This window comes from Trichomycterus rosablanca, chromosome 12, assembly GCF_030014385.1.
Source record: "Trichomycterus rosablanca isolate fTriRos1 chromosome 12, fTriRos1.hap1, whole genome shotgun sequence".
NCBI lineage: Eukaryota > Metazoa > Chordata > Actinopteri > Siluriformes > Trichomycteridae > Trichomycterus > Trichomycterus rosablanca.
In genome coordinates this window covers 1,192,019-1,215,314 of record NC_085999.1, presented here as the reverse complement: position 1 = coordinate 1,215,314, position 23,296 = coordinate 1,192,019, and the positions used below count along the sequence as shown (strand labels likewise).

The following is a 23,296-nucleotide window of genomic DNA, read 5'->3' as shown; positions in this document are numbered from 1 at the left end:
TTCTATAAATATCCAGAGTACTTATGGTCACACCGTGTTCCCTAACCCTCACAAACGAAAACAGGACCCAGAACAATCGAACCCTTTAATCGCTTTAACATCCCTGCAGCACAAGTGCAGCGTTCTGCCAAAAGCATGTACGTGGTCTCCCGAGCGCCGAAACCAGGCCCGAACGCGGGGGCCAGCAACACCTCACACAACACAATGCTCTCATTGTGATCTCACTGAGCTCGTCTACGCCAACGCACAGCCGCTGAAGAAAGCCACGGCCGGGCGTGTCCTCGCAGGCAGGTTATGTGATCCCGGCCCGTTTCTTAATGACGTGCTCTAATAAACGTACGAATGTTGGGACTGTTTGTTTACTTACAATCCTCAACAATTAGTGTCCTCAGTTCCACACGTGTTAAAGTCTCATTAATAGGAACGCTGATGGAAAACGTGTTTGGAGCACGTTTTCATGCAGGGATCAAAATCTAAACCTGTATCTATTTACAAACTACAATGAAGTTGATCAGTGAAACATTGAATTAAATTAAATTTTAAGCAAATGAACACATCACACTTCCCAACTTTTTTGGAAACGAGCTTTGTATGCACAGTTCATTAATGATTCTATCCTGTAGAAAGTTCTATAATGGAATTGACCCTATAACATCACAACCTTCTTATTTCTCGTTACTGATTATGATCAACAATCAATTATGTCTGGTGACGTCTCTGTGCCCATATAAACTGGAGTTAAATGCACTCTGCAGCCAAAACTACGACCTGAACTGGATGGAAATTTTAAAACCACAGCAACATTTGCAGTCTTTTATAATAATAATAATAATAATAATAATAATAATAATAAAAAATAAAAATAATAATATAAATAATAATAATAATAACAATAATAATAATAATAACAATAATAATATTAACAATAATAATATAATATTAATAATTATAACAATAATAATAATAATAATTATTATTATTATAATAATAATAATAATAATAATAATAATAATAATAATAACAATAATAATATTAAAAATAATAACAATAATAACAACAACAATAATAATAATAACAATAATAATATTAACAATAATAATATAATATTAATAATGATAACAATAATAATAATCTATGATATTTATTATAATATTATTAATAATATTATTATTAATAATAATAATAATAATAATAATAATAATAATAATAATAATAATAATAATAATATTAATAATAATAAACTCAGGTGGGACAGCAGTGAAGTACCCACTACTGCTGAGATCTGGGGATCCAGGGTTCGAATGCATGGACGTGATTGGCTAATGGGTGGGGTGGCCAGTGCGCTCTAAGTGCAGGTCCCAAGCCTGGACAGACATAGGAGGGTTGCGTGAGACAGGGCATCTGAGGTAAAAACTGTACTGTGAGTCTGGTATAAGGACTAGATGCCATCACATACTGGTTTCTTTTACTGGTGTATGTAAACTTTTGATCGTAAATTCAGCTTACCTGCGACACGGTGAGCTACCAGCCCCTCCAAGTTGTAGTTGGTGTCCTCGGGTTCGGCCTCTCTGGGTGGCGGGGACGACGTGGAGGAGGAGTAGCTCCTGCAGGGGGCGATGTTTAAGCCTGGCTCCGGAAGATCAGGAGACTGAGGGGCTGAGCTGTGGGAGTACGTGTTCAGAGGCTTCAGCTGCACACCGCCGACCGGAGGAGACGCTCCGGTGTAGTGCACCGAACCGTTGAGGTCTGTCGTTGAGGGGTTGGAAGGAACCGCGGCCCTCTGAGTCCCCACAAACTGGGACTGAGACGGAGACGGGGCTCTTGGCGGGTTTTCGGGCTGGTACGTGGGCCGAGCCTGCGTGTGGAAGAAGGACGGCTGGGTGGTGATGACCATGCCCTCACCAGAGGGGGCGCTGTAGGACTTGGGAACTTGCGCAGGTTCCAGGTCTTGCATGAGCAGGTTGAGAGCCTCAATGGACTGGTCGATTTCAGTCTGCGAGGCAGGTTTCGGGAACTCGGGTAAGCTGTGGCTCTGGAGGGCAGGAGTGAAGTGGACGCCGTCCATCACCGGTTCCTCGGGAACGCCGAATTGGTGCCAGATGTTAAGCCCCCTCTGGACGGCATCTCGACTGCTGGTGGTACGCGCTGGCGCTTTGGGCATGAGCTTCTGTTCGTCGCTGGGGGTCGCTCCAAGGGACTGCGAGCGGCAGATGCCGCCGTTTTGGCTGACGTACCCGCTGGACGGAGGTCCCACACTGCCCAGGCTCTCCTGCACGGACGATGAGAGGCTATAAAGACGCGACTCGGCTTCGTGGGGCGTGTCCTGTCCATTGATGACGGTCTCGTGTTGGTAGTACAAGTCTGCTGGCGTGGCCCGGCCCTCGAAGGAGGACAGCGTACCCAGGCTGTCCACGCTGTTGCCCTCCTGGTTGTTGGGCAGGTCATCGTCCAGGATATCAGTCTCCCGTTCTACATCGGCGTGCCCGTTGACGTGGACCTGAGCCGGAACCAGGTGTAGGATCCCACCTCCGCCCGGACTGCCGCCGCCACCCGCGGTGCCGTTTCTATGCATTGGCGCTTCCAGACCGTTAAGCAGCCGCTCCAGCTCTTGCTTCTCCTGGGGACTCAGGGCCTGAACGGGCTGCTGGCTCACCGGCGCCGCCTGCTGGCCGGTTTCATCCGTGCGGTCGGTTTTGATAGACGCCGTGGAGTTTCCCGAGTCGCTGCTTATAGACAGGGCGTGGTCCACAGGAGCCGAGGCGTTTTCTACTACAGGCTCGACGGCAGGGGGTAAACCGTTAGCCGTGGCGTCCGCGGACTCCTTTTTACACACTTTGGCGTACAGGCTGCCATCCAGAGGACCTTCAGTGTGAATTGCGTCTGTAAAAAGAGATACAAATAAATGTGTTATTTAATAAAAGAAACGGAACGACTGTGTGCCAGTCCTGGCTCCGTAGAAATGTCTTGAATTAATTCGTTCATCAACCAGTGGTATTTATTAAATTATACGCCCACCCTGCACTGTTACCAACCCACTCCCGTCATAAATAACCTCAACTTCTAACACAAACACACACCCATGAGCAATGATTCAGTGCTAGAGTCCTACAGACGAACGACACCCGTTTTCCAGAGCCCTGACTCACCTGTGGAAAATCCAGCCTCAGTAATAAACGTTGGAACTATTTCCTGCCCACTTGGAACCGAAGCGTTCCGGAAGCTTGGAAGTCTGTTGGTCAGCAGCTCTGACAATCAGGGTTTTGTTTTCCTGTCAGACCACGCTCAGCGCTAACCTTTCCAAACTATCTGCTCTCTTTATTCTGCATTTGATGATAACGGTTGTTTTCGGCGCCTCTCAAACCCTCGTTGCACAGAGACGCCGTCTAAAACAGTGACTTACACCTTATAGTTTCTTTCCCTCAATTGATAGCCATAATAAATTATAATAAAAAGGGCTACAGATTTATAAACTGTACCCACGGATCTGTAAACTGTACCTATGGATTACACCTACGTATGTGGCCACGGATGCACTGAAATCTTAGAAGAACCAGCTGTACCATTTGAGGGTACAGTTTACAAATCCGTGCTCTTCACATATTTTTTCTCGTTAGTGACCCCTACAGGGTTTGTTTAGCTGGCGTTCCACCAACCCCTGGTACGTCTACAAACATCCTGCGTTCATTCTGCTCCTCAACACACGTCAAGAGACGCCGAATTACAGTTAGAGGGATGCTCGTCTGGATTTGGGGTTTTGTGGTTCCCACCTAAGTCACCAGCGAGGAACGTGCTGTGGAACCGTAATCCTAAACTTCGGAACACGACTGAATTGTGGAGCATCTGCAGGAAGTTTGGGGTTCATTGCCTACAGAACATTTCCACAAGGTCGTGGAGTCGACGCCCTGTCGTATTTCTGCAGTCCTACCAAGTATCGGACTGGTGCACCAGTTTTTGGCACTTCAGCGTACATCAGGTTATAAAAATCAGCGGCGATATTCAATGGTTCGACTATTGGACCGCTTTCGTTCCTTTTCCCACCAGTCACATGTTTTTGCATGTTTTCAAAGCGACAGGTCACACATTCTGATCAAACTTGTCTAAATGAATCCAGATCTGAATCTAGAACCTGACCTTTCCTTCTAACATCCTTCACTGCTCTAAAAGCATCATGCAGCACGCAGCGCTAATAAAACGCTAAAGTGAGACGTTATTTACGCCAGGCGTAAACAAGACGACCTCCTGTGCTCTCATGTTTTATTTACACCTAAAAACATCCTCATGACTCGACGGTATCATGTGAAGATCCAATGCAATCATCAGCTCCAGGAATCCTCACGCGTCGGCCAAGAGCCGCTGCTGGACAGAGACACACCTCAGTGCTGAAAGAGGAATTGCTTTCTATTTCGGTGTGGGTCTGTTATCACCTGGGACCTGCGACTGTTCCCAGATTAGACACCGACATCCTCCCTCGCAGCGCAGACTGCTCAGAGTCACAGAGTCAAGGTCCGATATTCCTAAGGTATTCCTGAGGAACCCCTAAGGTATCCCTGAGGTACACCTGAGGAACCCCTGAGGTATCCCTGAGGTACACCTGAGGAACCCCTGAGGTATCCCTGAGGTACATGAGAGTTGTCGAAGCTTCCCTACCTGTTGCACGTCCCGGTCTGTAAGCTTCAGAGTCGCTCCGTGGTTCCCATCCAACGTTCCACTAACTGGACGTTACAGAGCAGTACGGGAGGAGTCGGCACGTCTCGGCTCGCCCCTCGTCCTCCTCCTCCTCCTTCAGCCACTGGTCCGATTCTGACACACACCAGTGCAGACGCCCTATAAAGGACGTGGCCAGTCGCTCCCTCTCTCTCCGTTCCCTTCAGCCCTGCCGTGATGGGCGTGATCCCGTCCTCATGCTACTTTCACACTCATTTACTCCGACTACTGAACGTTAGCGCTGCACTTTTTTACGTGACACTCGACACCGGACGGAATACGTGCAGCCTCATAAAACCAGGTTCGATTACAGGCATGACTAAAAGCACATGGTGTTAAAAATAAAGGATTTATAAACTTTTTTCCCCACACAAACACTAACACAGACAAACGTTTGTGCACACGACGTCTAATTTATCTGTCTATTTATTTATTTATTTATTGAACCATAAGCCCTAACCCCAAACCCTAAACCCTAACGCTAACACTACACAGCCAAACGTTTGTGCACACGACATCTAACTTATCTGTTTATTTATTAATATAACCCTAAACCCTAACCGCTAAATTTTAACCCTAAACCCTAACCCTTAACCCTAAACCCTAAACCCTAACCGCTAAATTTTAACCCTAACCCTTAACCCTAAACTCTAACCCTTAACCCTAAACCCAAACCCCACCAAACGTTTGTGCACACGACATTTAACTTATCTTATTTATCTAACCCTTAACCTAAACCCTAACCCTTAACCCTCAACTCTAACCTTAAACCCTAACACTAAACCCTAACCCTAACTTTAACCTAAACTCTAACCCTAAACCCTAACTCTAAACTCTAAGCCTAACCCTAAACCCTAACCCTAATTCTAACCCTAAACCCTAACCCTTAACCATAAACTCTAACCTTAAACTCTAACCCTAAACCATAACTTTAAACTCTAAGCCTAACCCTAAACCCTAACCCTAAACTCTAACCCTAAACCCTTACCTTAAACCCTAACCTTTTCCCCCACAAACACTACACAGCCAAACGTTTGTGCACACAACATCTAACCCTAACCCCTAAACCCTAATCCCAAACCTAACCCTAAAACCTAACCTTAAACCCTAACCCTAAACACGGGCCCTAAACCTAATTCTAAACCCTAACCCCAAACCCTAAGCCTAACCCTAAACTTTAACCTTAAACCCTAACCCTAAAACATAACTAAAACTCCAGCCCTAAACCCTAAGCCAAACCCTATCTTACTGTTTAAAGTGACTTACAGTACTGTGACACTATACAGTCTACGTAATTAAGAGTTAAGGGCCTCGCTCAAGGGCCCAACAGTGTCAACCTGGCAGAAGTGGGGCTTGAACTAGCAACCTTTTGATTACTAGTCCATTACCTTAACTAGATTAGCTAGGCTACTGACATGTACTGACTGATTCAATCATTCATTCATGGTCTACCAGCGCTTTATCCTGGTCAGGGTCACAGTGGGTCTGATTCACTGGGCGAAAGGCAGTTAACACACACACACACACATACTCACACACACAGTTATCCTGACTGCACGTCTTGTACTGTAGGAGGAAACCCACACACACACGAGGAGAACATGCAAACCACACAGAAAGGACCCGGATCGCTCAAGCTGGGAATCAAACCCAAGACCTTCTTGCTGTGAGGCGAGTCAATGTGCCGCCCCACCCAGTAAGTCCTGTGTAATGATTTCCAGGGAAGTTCCACAGAATTAAGAGCCCCGGATTAGAAACCTCACCTTAGTCATAGCAATGATTTACCAGCGCGGTGGGGGGGCACAGTGTGTGCTAATGTTTGCCCATGTGTGTGTGTGTGTGTGTGTGCGTGTGTGTGTGTGTGCGTGTGTGAGTGTGTGTGTGTGAGTGTGTGTGTGTGTGCGTGTGTGAGTGTGTGTGTGTGTGTGTGTGTGTGTGAAAAGGAAAGACTGACGTGGTTTGTTCCTTATTTAATCCTCAGCACCCAGCAGTATTTGTTCTCCACTGACGGCGGGTCGATGGCTGAACCATTAAAGCTCGCTCGATCCCGAACGCTAAAAAGCTCTGGGGTCTTTCAAAAATCAACATCCAATCCAAGTCAAGGACGGCGTTTTATCTAATGTTTTACCTGGTCAGGGTCACGGTGGGTCTGATTCACTGGAAGAAAGCTAGGAAACACCCCGGAGAGGTCGCCAGTCCATCACACACACACACACACACACACACACACTAACCTGGCTGCATGTGTTTGGACTGTCAGAGGAAACCTACACAGACACAAGGAGAACATGCAAACTCCACACAGAAAGGACCCAGACATCTCAACATGGGATTCGAACCCAGGACCTTCTCACTGGGAGGAGACAGTGCTATTTAATTACAGGCATGACTAACCCCAAACCCTAACACAGCCAAACGGTTGTGCACACAACATCTAATTTATCAGTTTATTTATTTATCTAACCCTAAACCCTAACCCCACACCCTAACCCTAAACCCTAACCCCACACCCTAAGCCCAAACCCTAAACCCTAACCTCTAACCCTAAACCCTAAACCTAAACACTAACCCCAAACCCTAACCCCTAAACCCTAAGCCTAAACCCTAACCCCTAAACCCTAACCCTAAATCCCTAACCCTAAACCCTAACCCTAAACCTAAACCCTAACCCTGGTCAGGGTCACAGTGGGTCAAACTCACTGGGCAAGAGACAGGAAACACCCCGAACAGGTCGCCAGTCCATCACAGGGCACACACACACACACACACACACACACCTACAGTTATCCTGACTGCATGTGTTTGGACTGTAGGAGGAAACCCACACAGACACAAGGAGAACATGCAAACTCCACACAGAAAGAACCAGGAACGCCTCGCCTGGGGATCAAACCCAGGACCTTCTTGCTGATTGTCTTATTTCATTCTGTTTTTGATTGATGGTGGAATAAACACTCCAGCTGTAAAGAATTCGGATGTTTTGGTGATTATTTGGTGGTTTAGGATTTACAGGGTTAACGTCTAAACTCTATTTTGGATTTTTAAATAATTCTACACAGTGACATTGACGGCAGTATGTGATATATAGTTTATTTATATATATATTTATATATATATAATATATTTATATCTAATCACGGTTCGGTGTCCGAATATCACGGCTGTGTTCTAATAAAAGTCCCTTCACGCGATACGATACGATGATCTCCGTTATACTGGATCATTATTACAGGCTAGAAAAAGAGCGGGAAATGCCAGCACGTCCCTGGAGATGAAGTTGTTTACCCCCTGGAGGAACGTGCCAGGCAAGCGGGGGGTCGTGCCGCTCCGCCGCCCTGAGAGAACGCGGTCCTGAGGTGTGACGCATACGCTGCCGGGCACACAACACCTCTGTCCTGATGGGAGTGGTTTCTACCAGGATGTCTGAGCTCCAGGGTTCCTGTGGTGGCCCAAAACTTCACGTTCTGTCAGACGTCTGTAAGTGGATCACATGACGGTGGTGGGTCTTTCAGTTCCACTGTCCACAAAGCTCTGGAACTTTCTACCACAATCTCATCATGACTGTTCCTCCAGGAACTAAAGACGTTCCTCTTTACTCTTCATTACTCCTCTTCCTCCATTCTTCTTCAGGTTCTTCTTCTTCTAACATGTCTTGTTCTTTCCGATTCTTCTTGTACTTCTTTTTCATCTTTTACACTTTCTTGTTCTTCTTGGTTTTCCTTTTTTTCTTTTTATTTTGTTCATCTTTTACTTTTTTGTGCTCTTGTTCTTCTTCGTCATCATCATCTTCTTGCTCTACTGCTTCTTGTTCTTCCTCACTTACTACTGCTTCTTGTTCTTCTACTTCTTGGTGTTCTTTTTCTTGTTCTTCATCTTTTACTTCTTTGTGTTTCTGTTCTTCTTCATCATCCTCTTGCTTAATTCTCTCTTGTTCTTGTTCTTTTTGTTTTACTACTTTTTCTTCTACTTCTTGTTTTTTTCTTGTTTCTCCTTCATATGTTGCTTCTTTTTGTTTTTGCTCTTTTACTTATTTGTGTTCTTGTTCTTCATGTTCTCCTACTTCTTTTTGTTGCTTATTCTCTGTCCTTTTCTTGCTCTACTTCTTACTGTTCCTCTTCATCATCATCTTTTTCTTGTTCTACTTCTTCTTGATCTTCTTCTACTTCTTGTTCTTCATCTTTCACTTCTTTTTTCTTGTTGTTTTTACTTGTTCATGTTCTTCTTGTTCTTCTTTATCATCTTCTTCTTGTTTTACTAACTTTGTTTTTTGTTCTTCTTGTTCTTTTTCATCTACATCTTGTTCTTCCTCCTCATCTACTTCTTTTTCTTCTTCTTGCTCAACTTATTTTTCTTCTACTTCCTCTTGTTCCTCTTCTTCTTGTTTTTCATATTCTTGTTATTCTTATGGTTCTTATTGTTCTTCTTCTTGTTGTTCTTCTTATTCTAGATCTTCTTCTTCTTGTTCTTCTTATTCTAGATCTTCTTCTTGTTGTTCTTGTTGTTTTTCTTCCTGTTCTTCTTTTTCTTTTTCTACTTCTTCATGTTTTCCTTTTTTACTGTTTCTTTTATTGTTGCACTAATATAAACTTGTGTTTGGCTGCCCTGAAATCCTGACGTGACCCTAAACTGCAGACTAAGCTCTTTAGATGAGGAAGAACCTCTGGCCTGTGTCTCTTATCCTGGCGTTGGCTGTAACAGCAGCTCTTAAGTACAGTTCATCTCTTTAAATCTACATTAGAGATGTTTTGATCGCTGCACTTTTACAGAGAGATATAAAAGTGCTGGAAGCTTCCAGAACAAGAGAAATGGTTTACTGTGGTACAGGAGGGTCAGATGTTCCTCCAGTGGGACGTGATGAAATGTGCCTGGATCACCAGAGCTGGAAAAGATCTTTGGTTCTTTGTTTTCATGCAAAAAAATTAATAAAAATAAGTGTTCTGTTTATTTACCTTAAAGGTTAAATATCTTCACAACCTGGAGGAAACATATCTGACAGCCAACCAACCGTGATGTGATATACTGTATATATATATATATATATATATATATATATATATATATATATATATATATATATATATATACAGTATATATATTTATATACAGTAGGTACTGTGGCAATGGCTTTAATAGTATATAATATTATATGATATATATAAATACAGTATATATGAATGGGACAGTGGGAGCCTAGTGAGTGGAGCTTTGGGTTAGCAATCAAAAGGTTGAGAGTTTAAATCCTGGCTCTGCCATGCAGCCACTGTTGGGCCCTTGAGCAAGGCCTTTAACCCTCTCAGCTCCAGGGGCGCCATACAATGGCTGACCCTGTGCTCTGACCCCAGATTCCAGACAAACAGGGATACCGTGTTGTGCATCGCCACAGCAGATCTGGTCCTCATACCAGACTTGGCACAATTTTTACGCCGGATGCCCTCCTTAACGCAACCCTCCTATTTATATCCGGGCTTGGGACCTGCACTGAGAGCGCACTGACAAGTGCACCTATCAATAACTAAAATGTTAGTCAATCATGTCCATGCAGACGCCCGACAGGCCGAGAGCACCCTGGATCCTCAGATGTCAGCAGTACTGGGCTAGGACATGAAAGTTGTGCTTATGATGTTTTAAACGGTTTGGCTCCAGCATATCTTGCTGACCTTGTGACGCATTATAGCCTGTCAGGGTCATACAGCTCTATATAGGTACAGATTTAACAGCCACGATATTATCCTCTATAATACTGCACTGATCGTTTGGCCTCGCTTAAATATTCATTAAGGCTGCTGGGTCACTCAAGTATTATCGCTAACGCTACATGAGCAACCGTTCAAAGTACTGAAAAGAGCTACCAAAGCTTTACTCTGGAATTAGAAATGAGCAGCTCACAGTGTAAACATCGTAACGTCCATTTAAAGTACGCTTGAAAAGGGCAGGATCCACGTTCCATTCAGAATAATGGTCGGTGCTTATAAGATGGCAGCGTCTGGGATGAAAGACGAGGAAAGGCGTCAGATCATCAGATCAAACGTGTGTAAGGAAATCCTTTAAAACATAAAAGACTGCAATATGATATCTCAAAACTTTGTATTGTCTTATTGTCTTAATTGTCCATAACTTGGGTGGTGCAGGGGTAAAATATGCTAGCCCACTAATGCCGAAATCTGGGGATCCAGAGTTCAAATCTTAGCATCGCTATCAGCCCGTCTGGCGTCCGCATAACTGGCCAATATCCAAGGATGGATGGCCGAAACATCCCCGCTACTGGGAGGTGCACTCTAAGTGCAGGTCCCAAGCCCTGATAGAAATAGGAGTGTTGCGTCAAGGAAGGCATCCGACGTAAAACTGTGCCAAGTCTGGGTTGAGGACCTGATCTGCTGTGGCGACCACGAAATATGTGGCTTTGATGCCTTTTACATATATCCTGATCACGTTTAAAGGAATAATAAGCACCTTCACCTAAATTTGCATGGAACAGATGCTTTACTTTTCATCCTTAACATATAAAGGTTATTATTAGTCGTACTTTGGACGGCGGCCTTGAAGAAGTCCAGGCCACCAGAACGGCCGCAGGGTTAATAAACCCAAAACCGAAGTAAACGTCCCTGCTGAGAATTTTAAACTACCTCTTTAAAATAGTTCACGGTACGACTCAGGAAGCTCTTCTTCCCTCGGATGATCCGCCCAAACTTTAAACACGTTCCCAACAGAGTTCCATTCTTTCAACCAATTAAGACACTCAGGGCTAATTACGCTAATTAAAACTGGACAGTTTGATGAATCTGACAGACTGGGACTCCAGTAACGAGCAGTGAGTGATCCAGCGTCGAACGAATTCGCCAGTAAATGCTAAACTGCTGAGGAAACTACTGGCACTGCGGACGCACCTCTATTATAATCGATATATTACAGGCGCAGCGCAGCGCATACCGCCCGTCTCTCGTACCCACATTCAGGAAACCGAAGCGTGTGGTCGGCCCCTGAGCTAGGAAAGGCCGACGATAATGCCAACGCTTGCCCCCAAAACCCAGCGGCTTCTATCAGGACTAGCGAGAGAACGGCGGACAGAGCCGGAGACTTCGCTCTCGTCACAGGTCAGCAGGAGCCGTTCGGTTGGTGGGTGGTTGATCTGACCCGTGTTGAGGAATGCTCGAAGGCCTGGAACAGGTAAAGGAAACGAGATGGTTGTGTATCATGAAGATGGAAGCGATGCACGGAGCAGAAAAAATGTCACAGAGTAAATGTCAGCTAAGCGTGGGACTCTTAATGGATCACTGAGAGAGGAGGGTCAGAAAAGGCTTTTTTGGGCACAAGAAAGAGGCTTTTTATCCCAAAAGTGCACTCGCTCACAATGAGACTGCACAAAACCAGGTTCCCAGGCTCCTTTAACACAACAAGCAACTATACGAATTCATCTCTGTAATCACATCACGGACCGTAACATGCTATTTAGGTGGTGGATGATTCTCAGCACTGCAGTGACACTGACATGGTGGTGGTGTGTTTGTGCTGGTATGAGTGGATCAGACACAGCAGCGCTGCTGGAGTTTTTAAACACCGTGTCCACTCACTGTCCACTCTATTAGACACGCCTACCTAGTTGGTCCACCTTGTAGATGTAAAGTCAGAGACGATCGCTCATCTATTGCTGCTGTTTGAGTCGCTCATCTTCTAGACCTTCATCAGTGGCCACAGGACGCTGCCCACGGGGCGCTGTTGGCTGGATATTTTTGATTGGTGGACTATTCACAGTCCAGCAGTGACAGTGAGGTGTTTAAAAACTCCAGCACTCAGAATTAAGGCTCCTTAGTAGGAGCATTTTAAGGATTCTAAGAATTTAGACATGCCCTCTTCTCGAGAGTGAGAGATGCACAGCTTCTTGGACAGACCACACACTCACTACAGTACACATCCTTGGGCAGCCCAGGGTTCGATCGTTTGGACAGAAATGCCGAGCGTGCACCCCTGGTGTCATGTGTAAACAGGTGGGGACTGTAAAAAACGTGGCACCACACTGACAAGCGAGACAAGCGAGACTCCCTGTGTGGGGACGCTTGTTAAACGCTGCCTATCGTCTCCGGACCGGCCTGGCATCCGAAACCAAAATCAATATCCCCTCTGTCCGTGTCGCGAGGGGCTGATTGGACACGACTCTCCTGCAGACGTGTTTATTTACGTAAGAAGCGTCGTTTCGCATGGCTAACCGCTTTCGAAGGAGCACAGCTGAAGCACAAACACTGCGGCGCGCTGAGCTGCGAGTCCAGGGTTGTTAACGGCTGAGTTTAAAGACGTGTCAACCGCGCTCGAGCTAACCAAGAGTCTGAAAACTCTTTACCGCCGAGTGGCTTTTCTTAATGACACGCTACGATCCGACTGAGCTGATGTTAGTTACTAGAAATTCCTTCATTCATTCACTGTCTGTTTTACCACCGCTTTATCTTTATCCTGGTCAGGATCACGGTGGGTCTGATTACTGGGTAAAAGGTAGGAAACACCCCAGACGGGATGCCAGTCCATCACAGAGCAAACACACACACACACAGACAAACTCATGCTCATACCTGAGTCCTGCCTGACTGCATGCGTTTGGACTGTGGGAAGAAACCGGAGCACCCGGAGGAAACCCACATTGACATGGGAAGAACATGCAAACTCCACACAGAAAGGACCCTGGTGACCCGGCCAGGAAATCAAAAATCAAACCCAGACCTACCTACCAGCGCTACCTACTATCGCCCCCATAAATATTCATTTATTTAAATATAAAAGCAAAGACTTCGAGGACTTAAATAAAGCCAACATGGTCCAACAGTCTAATAATTAGTTTTATTTGCTTGATCTTAAAAACTGAGTATTAAAAGTCTCGATTTTCCTTTTGAGCGACACCTGAATCCACTTGCTCGACCAGTTGGTCTTGATCTCTGTATGTTCCAAAAGATCTGGTCCTCCTACCAGACTCGGCACGGTTTTTACACCGGACGCCCTTCCTGATGCAACGAAGCTAAATAAGCTAAAAAATTGACCAATCATTTAGTGGTGGGAATGGTCAGACAACGCCTATGAAAATATTATAAATACGTCCAATAATCAGTCGCCTGCTAGGTACGTGTTACTTGCCATCATGTGGCTTTTCCGCTCCGGCAGAAAGTATTCTGGGCAGAATTGAGGTGATTATTATGTAATTACAAACCCCAAAGTACAGCCTAAATATCCTGGATAGACACGGCCCTGCGAACAGCAGCCAACCCGTCAAATTAGCACTGATGTCTTCACTCATCGAGTCATAAAACGCAAAGTTGCACAGCAGCAGAAATAAAAAGCTCTTATTATATCACACTGCAGGTCTGCAACCCAAAACACACACACACACCAGCAAAGAAAAGTTCAAGGCCTACCCGTGAGCGTACAGGATCCACCACCATTAACACTCAACCATATGTTCGGGATCCGATCTGAGCCCCTGAACGCCGTGTCCTGAACACAAGCTTCGTGTCTCCGCCCCTCTAGTGACAGTGAAACAAAAAGGTCTTTGGTCTCTCCGGGGGCCGGAGGAGTCGCCCGTCGCTCTCCCGCCGCCTCTCCGTCAGCGCCTGTCTCGTCCCATCTCCCCGACGGCACAATCTTCTCACCCAGCTATTCGGAAAATGTGCCGGCCCCGGCGGCCCAGTAAATATGCCGAGAGTTGCGGTAAACAAGACCCCGGCGGGCTGTGAGCGGGGCCGTGAGATTCAGGCCACTTTGCCGCTTCAGTAAACAGTCCCACCACGATCTGTGGCACTGTGCAGCACTGTTTTACTGCATTAAAACTGTAGAAAAGGTTGTGAGTTCATGCGCCGACAATGTAAACAATTTACCGTGTTTACAAAGTGGAACAGTCCTGCCAGAATGGAAGAGAGCCCTTCCCCAAACTGTTGCAGCTTAAATAAAATACAAACATTTACATTTTCTGCATCTAGCAGACGCCTTTATCCAAAGCGACTTATAGTACTGTGACAGCATATTGTCTGACAAACTGAAGGTTAAGGGCCTTGCTCAAGGGCCCAACAGTGACAAACTGAGAGTGGTGGGGCTTGAACCAGTGACATTTTGATTACTAGTCTAGAACCTTAACCACTAGGCTGGGTGGCACGGTGGCTCAGTGGGTAGCACAGCAAGAAGGTCCTGGGTTCGATCCCCAGGCGGGGCGGTCCGGGACCTTTCTGTGTGGAGTTTGCATGTTCTCCCCGTGTCTGTGTGGGTTTCCTCCTGGAGTTCCGGTTTCCACCCACAGTCCAAAGACGTGCAAATGAGGTGAATTGGAGATACAAACTTATGTCCATGACTGTGTTTGACATTAACAACTTGTGAACTGATGAATCTTGTGTAATGAGTAACTACCGTTCCTGTCATGAATGGAACCAAAGTGTAAAACATGACGTTATAATCCTAATAAATAAATAAATAAATAAATAAATAACCTCTAGGCTACCCCTGTCCTTGATTTTATAAAGCTGTTAGCAACCGGTATGGCTGCAACACATGAACTGAATAATTAAACGAAGTGTCCACATATTTTTGGCTATACAGTGGAACCTCGATTTAAAGGACCTCCATATTATGGATTTCAGATTTAACAGACAAAATCTGGAAAACCGAACGTCTGGTACGATTGTTTAAAATTCCTGTTAGAAGCGTCCCAAGACCAGTAGTTCAGTGATTGTCCACTAGCTGACGCTCATCTCTCTGTTTACATGAGTGAGATGATTTGTCGGGAGTCTCACTTCGTTCTCGCCTTTATCTCAGTTTTTTGTGCTTAATTTTTGTAAGTTCTAGTGCTTAGTTCTGCACCAGAGCTGCTCCAGTAACCACCAGCAGAGCTTCAGAGTTTACACTGTACCATCACGTCAAAAACACAAGGTAAATGAAATTTCTCCCCAGTAGTACAGAACACCAATTTTAATATATATTTACAGGTTTTACTGGTACTTATTTACATTTGTATTGTTATGTTGTTAATTTTACTGTTGATCATATATGTGCATGTTTAGCACTTTTGTGGACCTCTGTGTTTCTGTATATTTTTGTACCTCCTGAAATAAAAAAAATCTTGCTGTCTGTTAAATCGAGGTATTTCAGCTGGAGGTAACAGAATTCTTTTTTTAACAATTATTATTTTTGTGTGGAGTGCTCCACCATACAAGCTTATCTGAGAGTAAGCTGAATCGTTCGTGCTGTGTAATTCTAATCCAGGACCGAAATCTAGCTTATGAGGTCAAGCCGGGGCAGATAAGGTGCTTTTTACCCCTCCGTTAACATGTGCACGGTGATAAAACCTTCACCTTTACTATCTGGTTAGATTAAGTAAAAGCCCGGTCATCTGTAAGCCGAGCTACACCAATAACAAGGCTGGGTTTTTTGGGGGGCGGGCACAGTAGGTCGTTCTTAATAAAGATATAAAAGCACAAAAAATTATGCAAGGCCCACTACTGCTGAGATCTGGGGGGGTCCAGGGTTCCAATGTCAGCAGTGCTATCGTCCAGCCGGGTGTCTGTGTGGTCATGATGTTCTAATGTCCTGGTACAACCACAGGCACCACAGGTACAACCTAGACTAGCAGAAACGTTCCCTGGTGGTGTTTCGATCTCACGGCTTTAGCAGCGACGTCATGAGCTCAAACACAACAGTGTGACACTCGGCTGCATCCCAAACTGGTTCCTGTCCCGGTTTTTGACTGGGATCGTGTACAACAACACTGTTCCATTCTGTGTAGACGATGTAGAACGTTCTCGTGTTCTCCAACTGGATCAACGCCATGTGCTTGCTGAAAGGATGGGGGTGGGCGTGTTTGAGATGGGGGGGTACTTGGCCTTTTGACCAGTAGTCACACCCAGACAGAGACAGAGACACACAGACTGCTGTGTTGGAGGCTCCAGCCAGGTCTATTTACAGCAGGGACGGTTTAGGAGGTGCTTCATGGCTAGACATCTCAAATAACTTGAAATGGAAGCAGAAGTAATAAAACCTTAATACATTTTAAGTCATTAATTCCTTTATATATTTTTAATCATGCATTAAAGCTGAATTTCCATAAGAAAACAACTCTTGTTCTGAAAACTTCTGTGCATGATCTTCAAATGCATGGTTTTTTTAGACGATTTAGACATATCCAATTTCCACCAACTACAGTGTTAACCTCTACCTCATCCATGTTTACCGAGGACAGTGGACTTGTGTGAAGTCGCTTCTTGTCACCAGTCAGTGGTAGATCTCTTCGTAGAGTTGTAACACGTATGGCAGACAGCGCTAGACTGACGTGTTTTTACACTCGTCTAGACGCCTTGACCAGACAGCAGGAATCGCTGTAACGACGGCAGTGAGGTGATACCCCGTCTGACCTTCCCCCCTACGGTGGCACCACACAGAGCTGGGTTCAGGTTTAATTTTATTACCTTACATTTATCTGTGTGCTGCTGTAAGTGAATGGACACTGTCTGTCTGTCTGTCTACCTGTCTGTCTGTCTATCTACCTACCTGTCTATCTGTCTAACTACCTACCTACCCACCTACCTGCCAACCTATCTGTCTGTCTGTCTGTATGTCTGTCTGTCTGTCTTTCTATCTACCTACCTACCTGTCTATCTGTCTGTCCGTCCGTCTGTCTGTCTGTCTGTCTGTCTACTTACCTACCTGCCTGTCTATCTATCTATCTATCTATCTATCTATCTATCTATCTATCTATCTATCTATCTATCTATCTATCCGCCTGTCTGTCTGTCTGTCTACTTACCTACCTGCCTGTCTGTCTACCTGTCCATCCGTCCATCTATCTATCTATCTATCTATCTATCTATCTATCTATCTATCTATCTATCTATCTATTTGCCTGCCTGCCTACCTACTTACCTGTCTGTTTATCTGTCTGTCTGTCTGTCTGTCTGTCTGTCTGTCTGTCTATTTATCTTTTTACCTACCTACCTACCTGTCTGTCTGTCTGTCTATATATCTATCTGTCTGTCTGTCTATCTAGCTATCTATCTACCTGTCTGTCTGCCTGCCTACCTACCTACGTGCCCGTCTATCAATTAATAAATGTATCTATCTGTCTGTCTATCTATCCATCTATCTACCTGTCTGTCCAATCATGTCCATGCAGACGCCCTACCGGCCGAAAGCAACACTGAGATTCGAACCCTGGATTTCCAGACTTCGGCAATAGTGGGCTAGCGAGCACCACCTGAGCGCCCCCTATGGACAAGCATGATGATTACAGACCCTAAATTCCTTACAGTTCTGGACTACAGACAGTAAAACTGCATCCCGGCAGCAGTAGAACTCTGGGTCCTTTATTCTACACCGGAATTACAGAGCACAAATCATCGGTTACGACTGGAATGTGGTGTGTGTGACCTGCTGACCCGACATGGACAGGGAACAAAGTCAGAACTGGGTGAACTGGGTGGTCAAGGGTCCTCAACATGCACAACATACGACTCTATGATTACATCCACGTGTCCAGCGGGAGCTGAGCCATAACGCCGTCTGTTCAGGATGTGTAGTGCGTGCTTTTACGATCCGGATTACGTCCCGGGTTTAGGAGGTCTGGACAGGATGATGATGTTAGATACGTTACAGGACAGGTTTAGCTTTAATGCTAATGTGAGTGGATAAGAAGACTCAAGAAGTTCAATGATGGTCTAAAGTTTGAGTAAACAGCTGTGTGGTGCCCTGCAAAGGGTTCTTTCTGTTCTGCCTTGTGCCCGCTGTTTCTTGGTGTGGCTCGGGACCCATCATGATATTTGTTTGTATCCGGGCTTGGGACCTGCACTCGGAGCGCACTGATACGTGCATCTCCTAAAGTCTAGGCTGTTTTTACCTCCCCGCCCTTCGGATAGCCAATCCTGGCCATGCAGACACCTGAAGGTACCTGCCTCCTCCGTCCACCCAGCGTCAGTGTGTATTAATCTGATGCACAATTTGCACTATTTTGCTCTTGTTGCACCAGCAGGTTTGTCCTTCTGTGCTGATGTTTGAGTTTAGGAAGGTGTGTGAGGAAAGCGCTGCTAACTCTTATTAGATGTGATTAAACCCGGCTGTTCCCCTCACGCACCCCCCACGCACCCCGCCAGCACGTACCACCGCTTATTGTAGCCGCTCACGCAAACCGCTCCAGCCGAACACGGAGCGGAACGTGGTACCAGTAAAAATACTGAACCAGTCCAAGATCTCAAGGGCATTCCACATCACATCACAAAATTCACACATGTGGTTCATATATAAATAAAAACAACAACAAGGACAAACGTTCCCCGGGACGTAGATACGTAATACATATGTGCTTATCTTATAGATCACTGGCAAAATCTGTCTGTGGAACATTTAATATAGCTGCTTTGTTCTTCTACGTGGTTTAGTTATTTAAAATATATATGCTGATCAGCCATAACATTAAAACCACCTCCTTGTTTCTACACTCACTGTCAGTTTTATCAGCTTCACTTACCATATAGAAGCACTTTGTAGTTCTGGAGTTTTTAAACACCTCACTGTCACTGCTGCACTGAGAATCGTCCACCAACCAAAAATATCCAGCCAACAGCGCCCCGTGGGCAGCGCCCTGTGCCCACTGATGAAGGTCTAGAAGATGACCGACTCAAACAGCAGCAATAGATGAGCGATCGTCTCTGACTTTACATCTACAAGGTGGACCAACTAGGTAGGAGTGTCTAATAGAGTGGACAGTGAGTGGACACGGTGTTTAAAAACTCCAGCAGCGCCGCTGTGTCTGATCCACTCATACCATGTCAGTGTCACTGCAGTGCTGAGAATCATCCACCACCTAAATAATACCTGCTCTGTGGTGGTCCTGACCATTGAAGAACAGAGTGTCAGGGGGTAACAAAGCATGTAGAGAAACAGATGGACTACAGTCAGTAATTGTAGAACTACAAAGGGCTTCTATATGGTAAGTGGAGCTGATAAAATGTCAATGGACAGTGAGTGTAGAAACAAGGAGGTGGTTTTAATGTTATGGCTGATCAATGTACTGTATATACAACAGTTGCTAACAGTTGCAAATTACATGCTTCTGACTCTGCAGCAACAGTTTAGGGAAGGCCCGCCCTGTTGCAGCTTGACTGCGCCCTGTGCACAAAGCAAAACTCTCTAGAGTCCTACAGATTCCTGACCTCAGCCCCACTAAACAGCTCTGGAATGAACCGGAACATCAACTGAGGCTTTCTTGACCAACATGGGCACAAATCCCCATACACAGACGCACTTCAGCCCGTAAGAAGCTTCTCAGAAGAGCAGCTGTTGTTCTAGCTATTTGCTTTTAAAATAGGATGTCAGACAAGCTCAAAATCAGGTGTCCAAATACTTTTGGCTATACAGCGTACATGGTTTGATGAGGTTGGTGTGAAGGAACTCCAGCATTCTGCACAGAGCCCTGACCTCAGCCCCAGTGTACACCTCTGGGATGAATTGGAATGTCTCACGAATGCAGTTTTGACTAAATGGGCACAAATTCCCACACACACACCAGAATCTTGTGTAAAGCCTTCCCAGAAAATGTAAGGCCTGTATAGGTGCAAACGAATGTAATGTCAGGTGTCCACATACAACATTTAACAACAGAATTAGGATTATTAATAAAGATCAGAGATTAACGATCCGGGCGTGGCCGTTTAGCTTTGAAGTGTTTGAGGTTCTTACTTTCCATGGAGTCCTCAAAGCGTTGATTGAAGTTCTCATACGAGTCCCAGCGAATCAAAGGATCCTGGGTGTTGTAGTCCACAGAAACGCTGGGTCCGTTCTCCAGGTGACCCAAACCTTTAAAATATACAGAAATTAATTCATTAATTTATTAACAATTATTAAAACGCTCCAGAAAAGTTGGGACGGAGGCAAAATAAAAGTAAAACAGTTATAGAATATTTAAGTTGAGTGAGGGAATCATGATCGGGTATAAAAGGAGGATCCACCAAGGATCAGTCTGCACGAGCGATGATGGATCGTGGCTCACCACCGTGTTCCAAACTTCAGGAGGGAATCCAAGTCAATTAAATTACATCTGCGCATTTAGCGGACACGACTTACAGTTATGACTGAACACAGTTTGAGCAATTCAATGGTTAGGAGCCTTGCTCAGGGGTCCAACTGTGTCAATTTGAAATTGGCGGGTTTGAACCGGGAACCTTCTGATTACTAGTCCAGTATCGTAACCACCGCTTGTTATGGCAATAATTGAATAGGTGGTCTTTCACCATCTACTGTACAAAATAATGTGGAAAGATTCAATGAATCTGGAGAGATCTCAAATTACAGTTAAATGTTCAAAATCTGTAATAAATAAATAAAGAGATAAAAACGAGGGATCTTCAGAAAGTTTCCTCACGTGTATATTGTGATTATAAACGATGAGGGTGGAGGAGGAGGAATTGGGCGTGTCTGAGAGACTGAGAGACGCTTATAGTCCTGATTTAGCTCCATCTGATTTACACCTTTCTGGTTCTGTTCTGTTTGGTTTTGTTTTGTTCTGTCCGGTTCTGTTTGGTTCTGTTCTGTTTAGTTCTGTTCTGTTCTGTTTGGTTTTGTTTTGTTCTGTCCGGTTCTGTTTGGTTCTGTTCTGTTTAGTTCTGTTCTGTTCTGTTTGGTTCTGTTCTGTTTAGTTCTGTTCTGTTTGGTTTTGTTCTGTTTGGTTCTGTTCTGTTCTGTTCTGTTTTGTTCTGTTCTGTTTTGTTCTGTTCTGTTTGGTTCTGTTCTAATCTGTTTGGTTCTGTTCTAATATGTTTGGTTCTGTTCTCTTTGGTTCTGTTCTATTCTCTTTGGTTCTGTTCTCTTTGGTTCTGTTCTGTTCTGTTCTGTTCTAATATGTTTGGTTCTGTTCTCTTTGGTTCTGTTCTGTTCTCTTTGGTTCTGTTCTGATATGTTTGGTTCTGTTTTCTTTGGTTCTGTTCTGTTTGGTTCTATTCTGTTCTGTTTGGTTCTGTTCTGTTCGGTTCTGTTCTGTTTTGTTCTGTTTGGTTCTGTTCTGTAGTAATCAGTCGTGTCTAAAAGACTGAGAGATGCTTATAGTCCTGATTTAGCTCCATCTGATTTCCACCTTTTTGGAGGCTAAGAGAAGCTTTAAGAGGAAGAAGATTTTCATGTGATGACGATGTGAAAGCAGCGGCGCATCAGTGGCTACGAGTTCATCCAAAAACAGCAAACATTTTTTGCTGACGGCACTAAAAAGTTGGTACGATGCTGGAAAAATGCATCAGAAGGCGACGATGTAGAAAAGTGATGAGAGCAGCACCTCAGTTCTTACCTTGTATTTTCTCTGGGCCGAATGAGAAGACGAATTCCACTTTTCCATATTCGGGAAATCTCTCATCTAATCCCAAGAAAGAAAGCAAAAAAAATTCATCTTCATTTGTTCTGTGATGTTTAAAGATAAATAAATAAAAAGCAGAACTTTACCTTTGAAGGTCTCGTCCAGCTCGTCCTTGCCGAACACGAGGCTAAGGTCGTGAACGGCACACGTGTGGAACTGAACCCGGAAGATCACGTCCCTGGAGGAACTTCGGAAGCGCTTGTGGTAGCACTTCAGCTGCGGAGGAAGAAGGACCACGCCAATGAAAATCGGTACACGGAAAGTTCGAATCTCAGCCCTGCTACTGAGCTGGGCACCCCCTAGTGGGCACGATCGGCTGTGCATACTAAAAGGACTAAAAAGTGGGCGGGGCGTTTGACGCTGTTTAAGGAGGCGTCCCAAGGCGTCTGTACAGAAGTGGAGGAACGTGGAGATTAGAGCGTGACTCTCCATGCGCAAGACCGACCTCATGCACAATCCACCGAAGTACAAGCGAATAAGAAGGGGGCGCTTCTGAGGGAGGGCGTGTCGGGAGAATATAACCTCCTTGTACACTATCAGGGTCTCCAGTAGAGCAAGAGGAGCTGGCTATGACTAAACTGAGAGAAAGTGCAGATATAATATATGCTCGTGAGCTGCGGATCTATCCGAGTCATTAAAGCGTGACCTTCACAAAGTGTTCTACATCATCATGCGGTCGATCTCCGTCCACACGGGATGATTTGATGGCTGAAAGCGGAACGCAAAATTCCATTAGCGGTCTGGCACGCTAACCTCTCGGCATTTCTCAGGGGACCGACGCTGGCGGCTCGTATAGCGGCGCGTCCGGCTCGGTGATTTACTGAAACGATGCGCCGTAGCCATCGAGAACATCAAGCTCCGAGAATCGTGCCAGCGCTTACATTTAGGATCCATCCTTCACATCCCAGCCAAGATATTCATCAGCAGAGATGAGCTTAAAAGCTTTCGACCACAGGGGCCGCCACGAGGGCCACCACAGGGGCCACAACAGGGCCACGACAGACATAAAAAGTCTTATAAATATTTATGGTGGATTAAATAACAAAAATACAAATAAAACGTTCACACCTGCAGGTGCTGATTTGTTTGGGAGCGAGTTTGGGAGTCGTGATGCTTCTGCATTACCATTGTTGTCCAGCAGAGGGTCACAAAGGCGCAGATGATTGCGCCTTGTGAGTATCAATTTGTGCAGTGGTAAAGGTACTAAACTAATAATCAGCAGGTTGCCGGTTAAAGCCCAAC

At 45.1% G+C, this 23,296-nt stretch overlaps 1 protein-coding gene across 12 annotated transcripts in view; it reads right to left on the bottom strand.

Moving 5' to 3' along the window:
* tns1b (tensin 1b) overlaps positions 1 to 23,296 on the bottom strand; it is a 237,564-nt gene that overhangs the window by 38,892 nt on the left and 175,376 nt on the right. For all 12 annotated transcript variants that reach the window (XM_063006574.1, XM_063006567.1, XM_063006573.1 and 9 more), the window contains 4 exons: positions 22,141 to 22,270; positions 21,989 to 22,054; positions 20,392 to 20,508; positions 1,507 to 2,880 (listed from right to left, as the gene is read on the bottom strand). In XM_063006574.1, the coding sequence (XP_062862644.1) occupies positions 1,507 to 2,880; positions 20,392 to 20,508; positions 21,989 to 22,054; positions 22,141 to 22,270 (1,687 nt within the window). The remainder of the gene's footprint in view (positions 1 to 1,506; positions 2,881 to 20,391; positions 20,509 to 21,988; positions 22,055 to 22,140; positions 22,271 to 23,296) is intronic.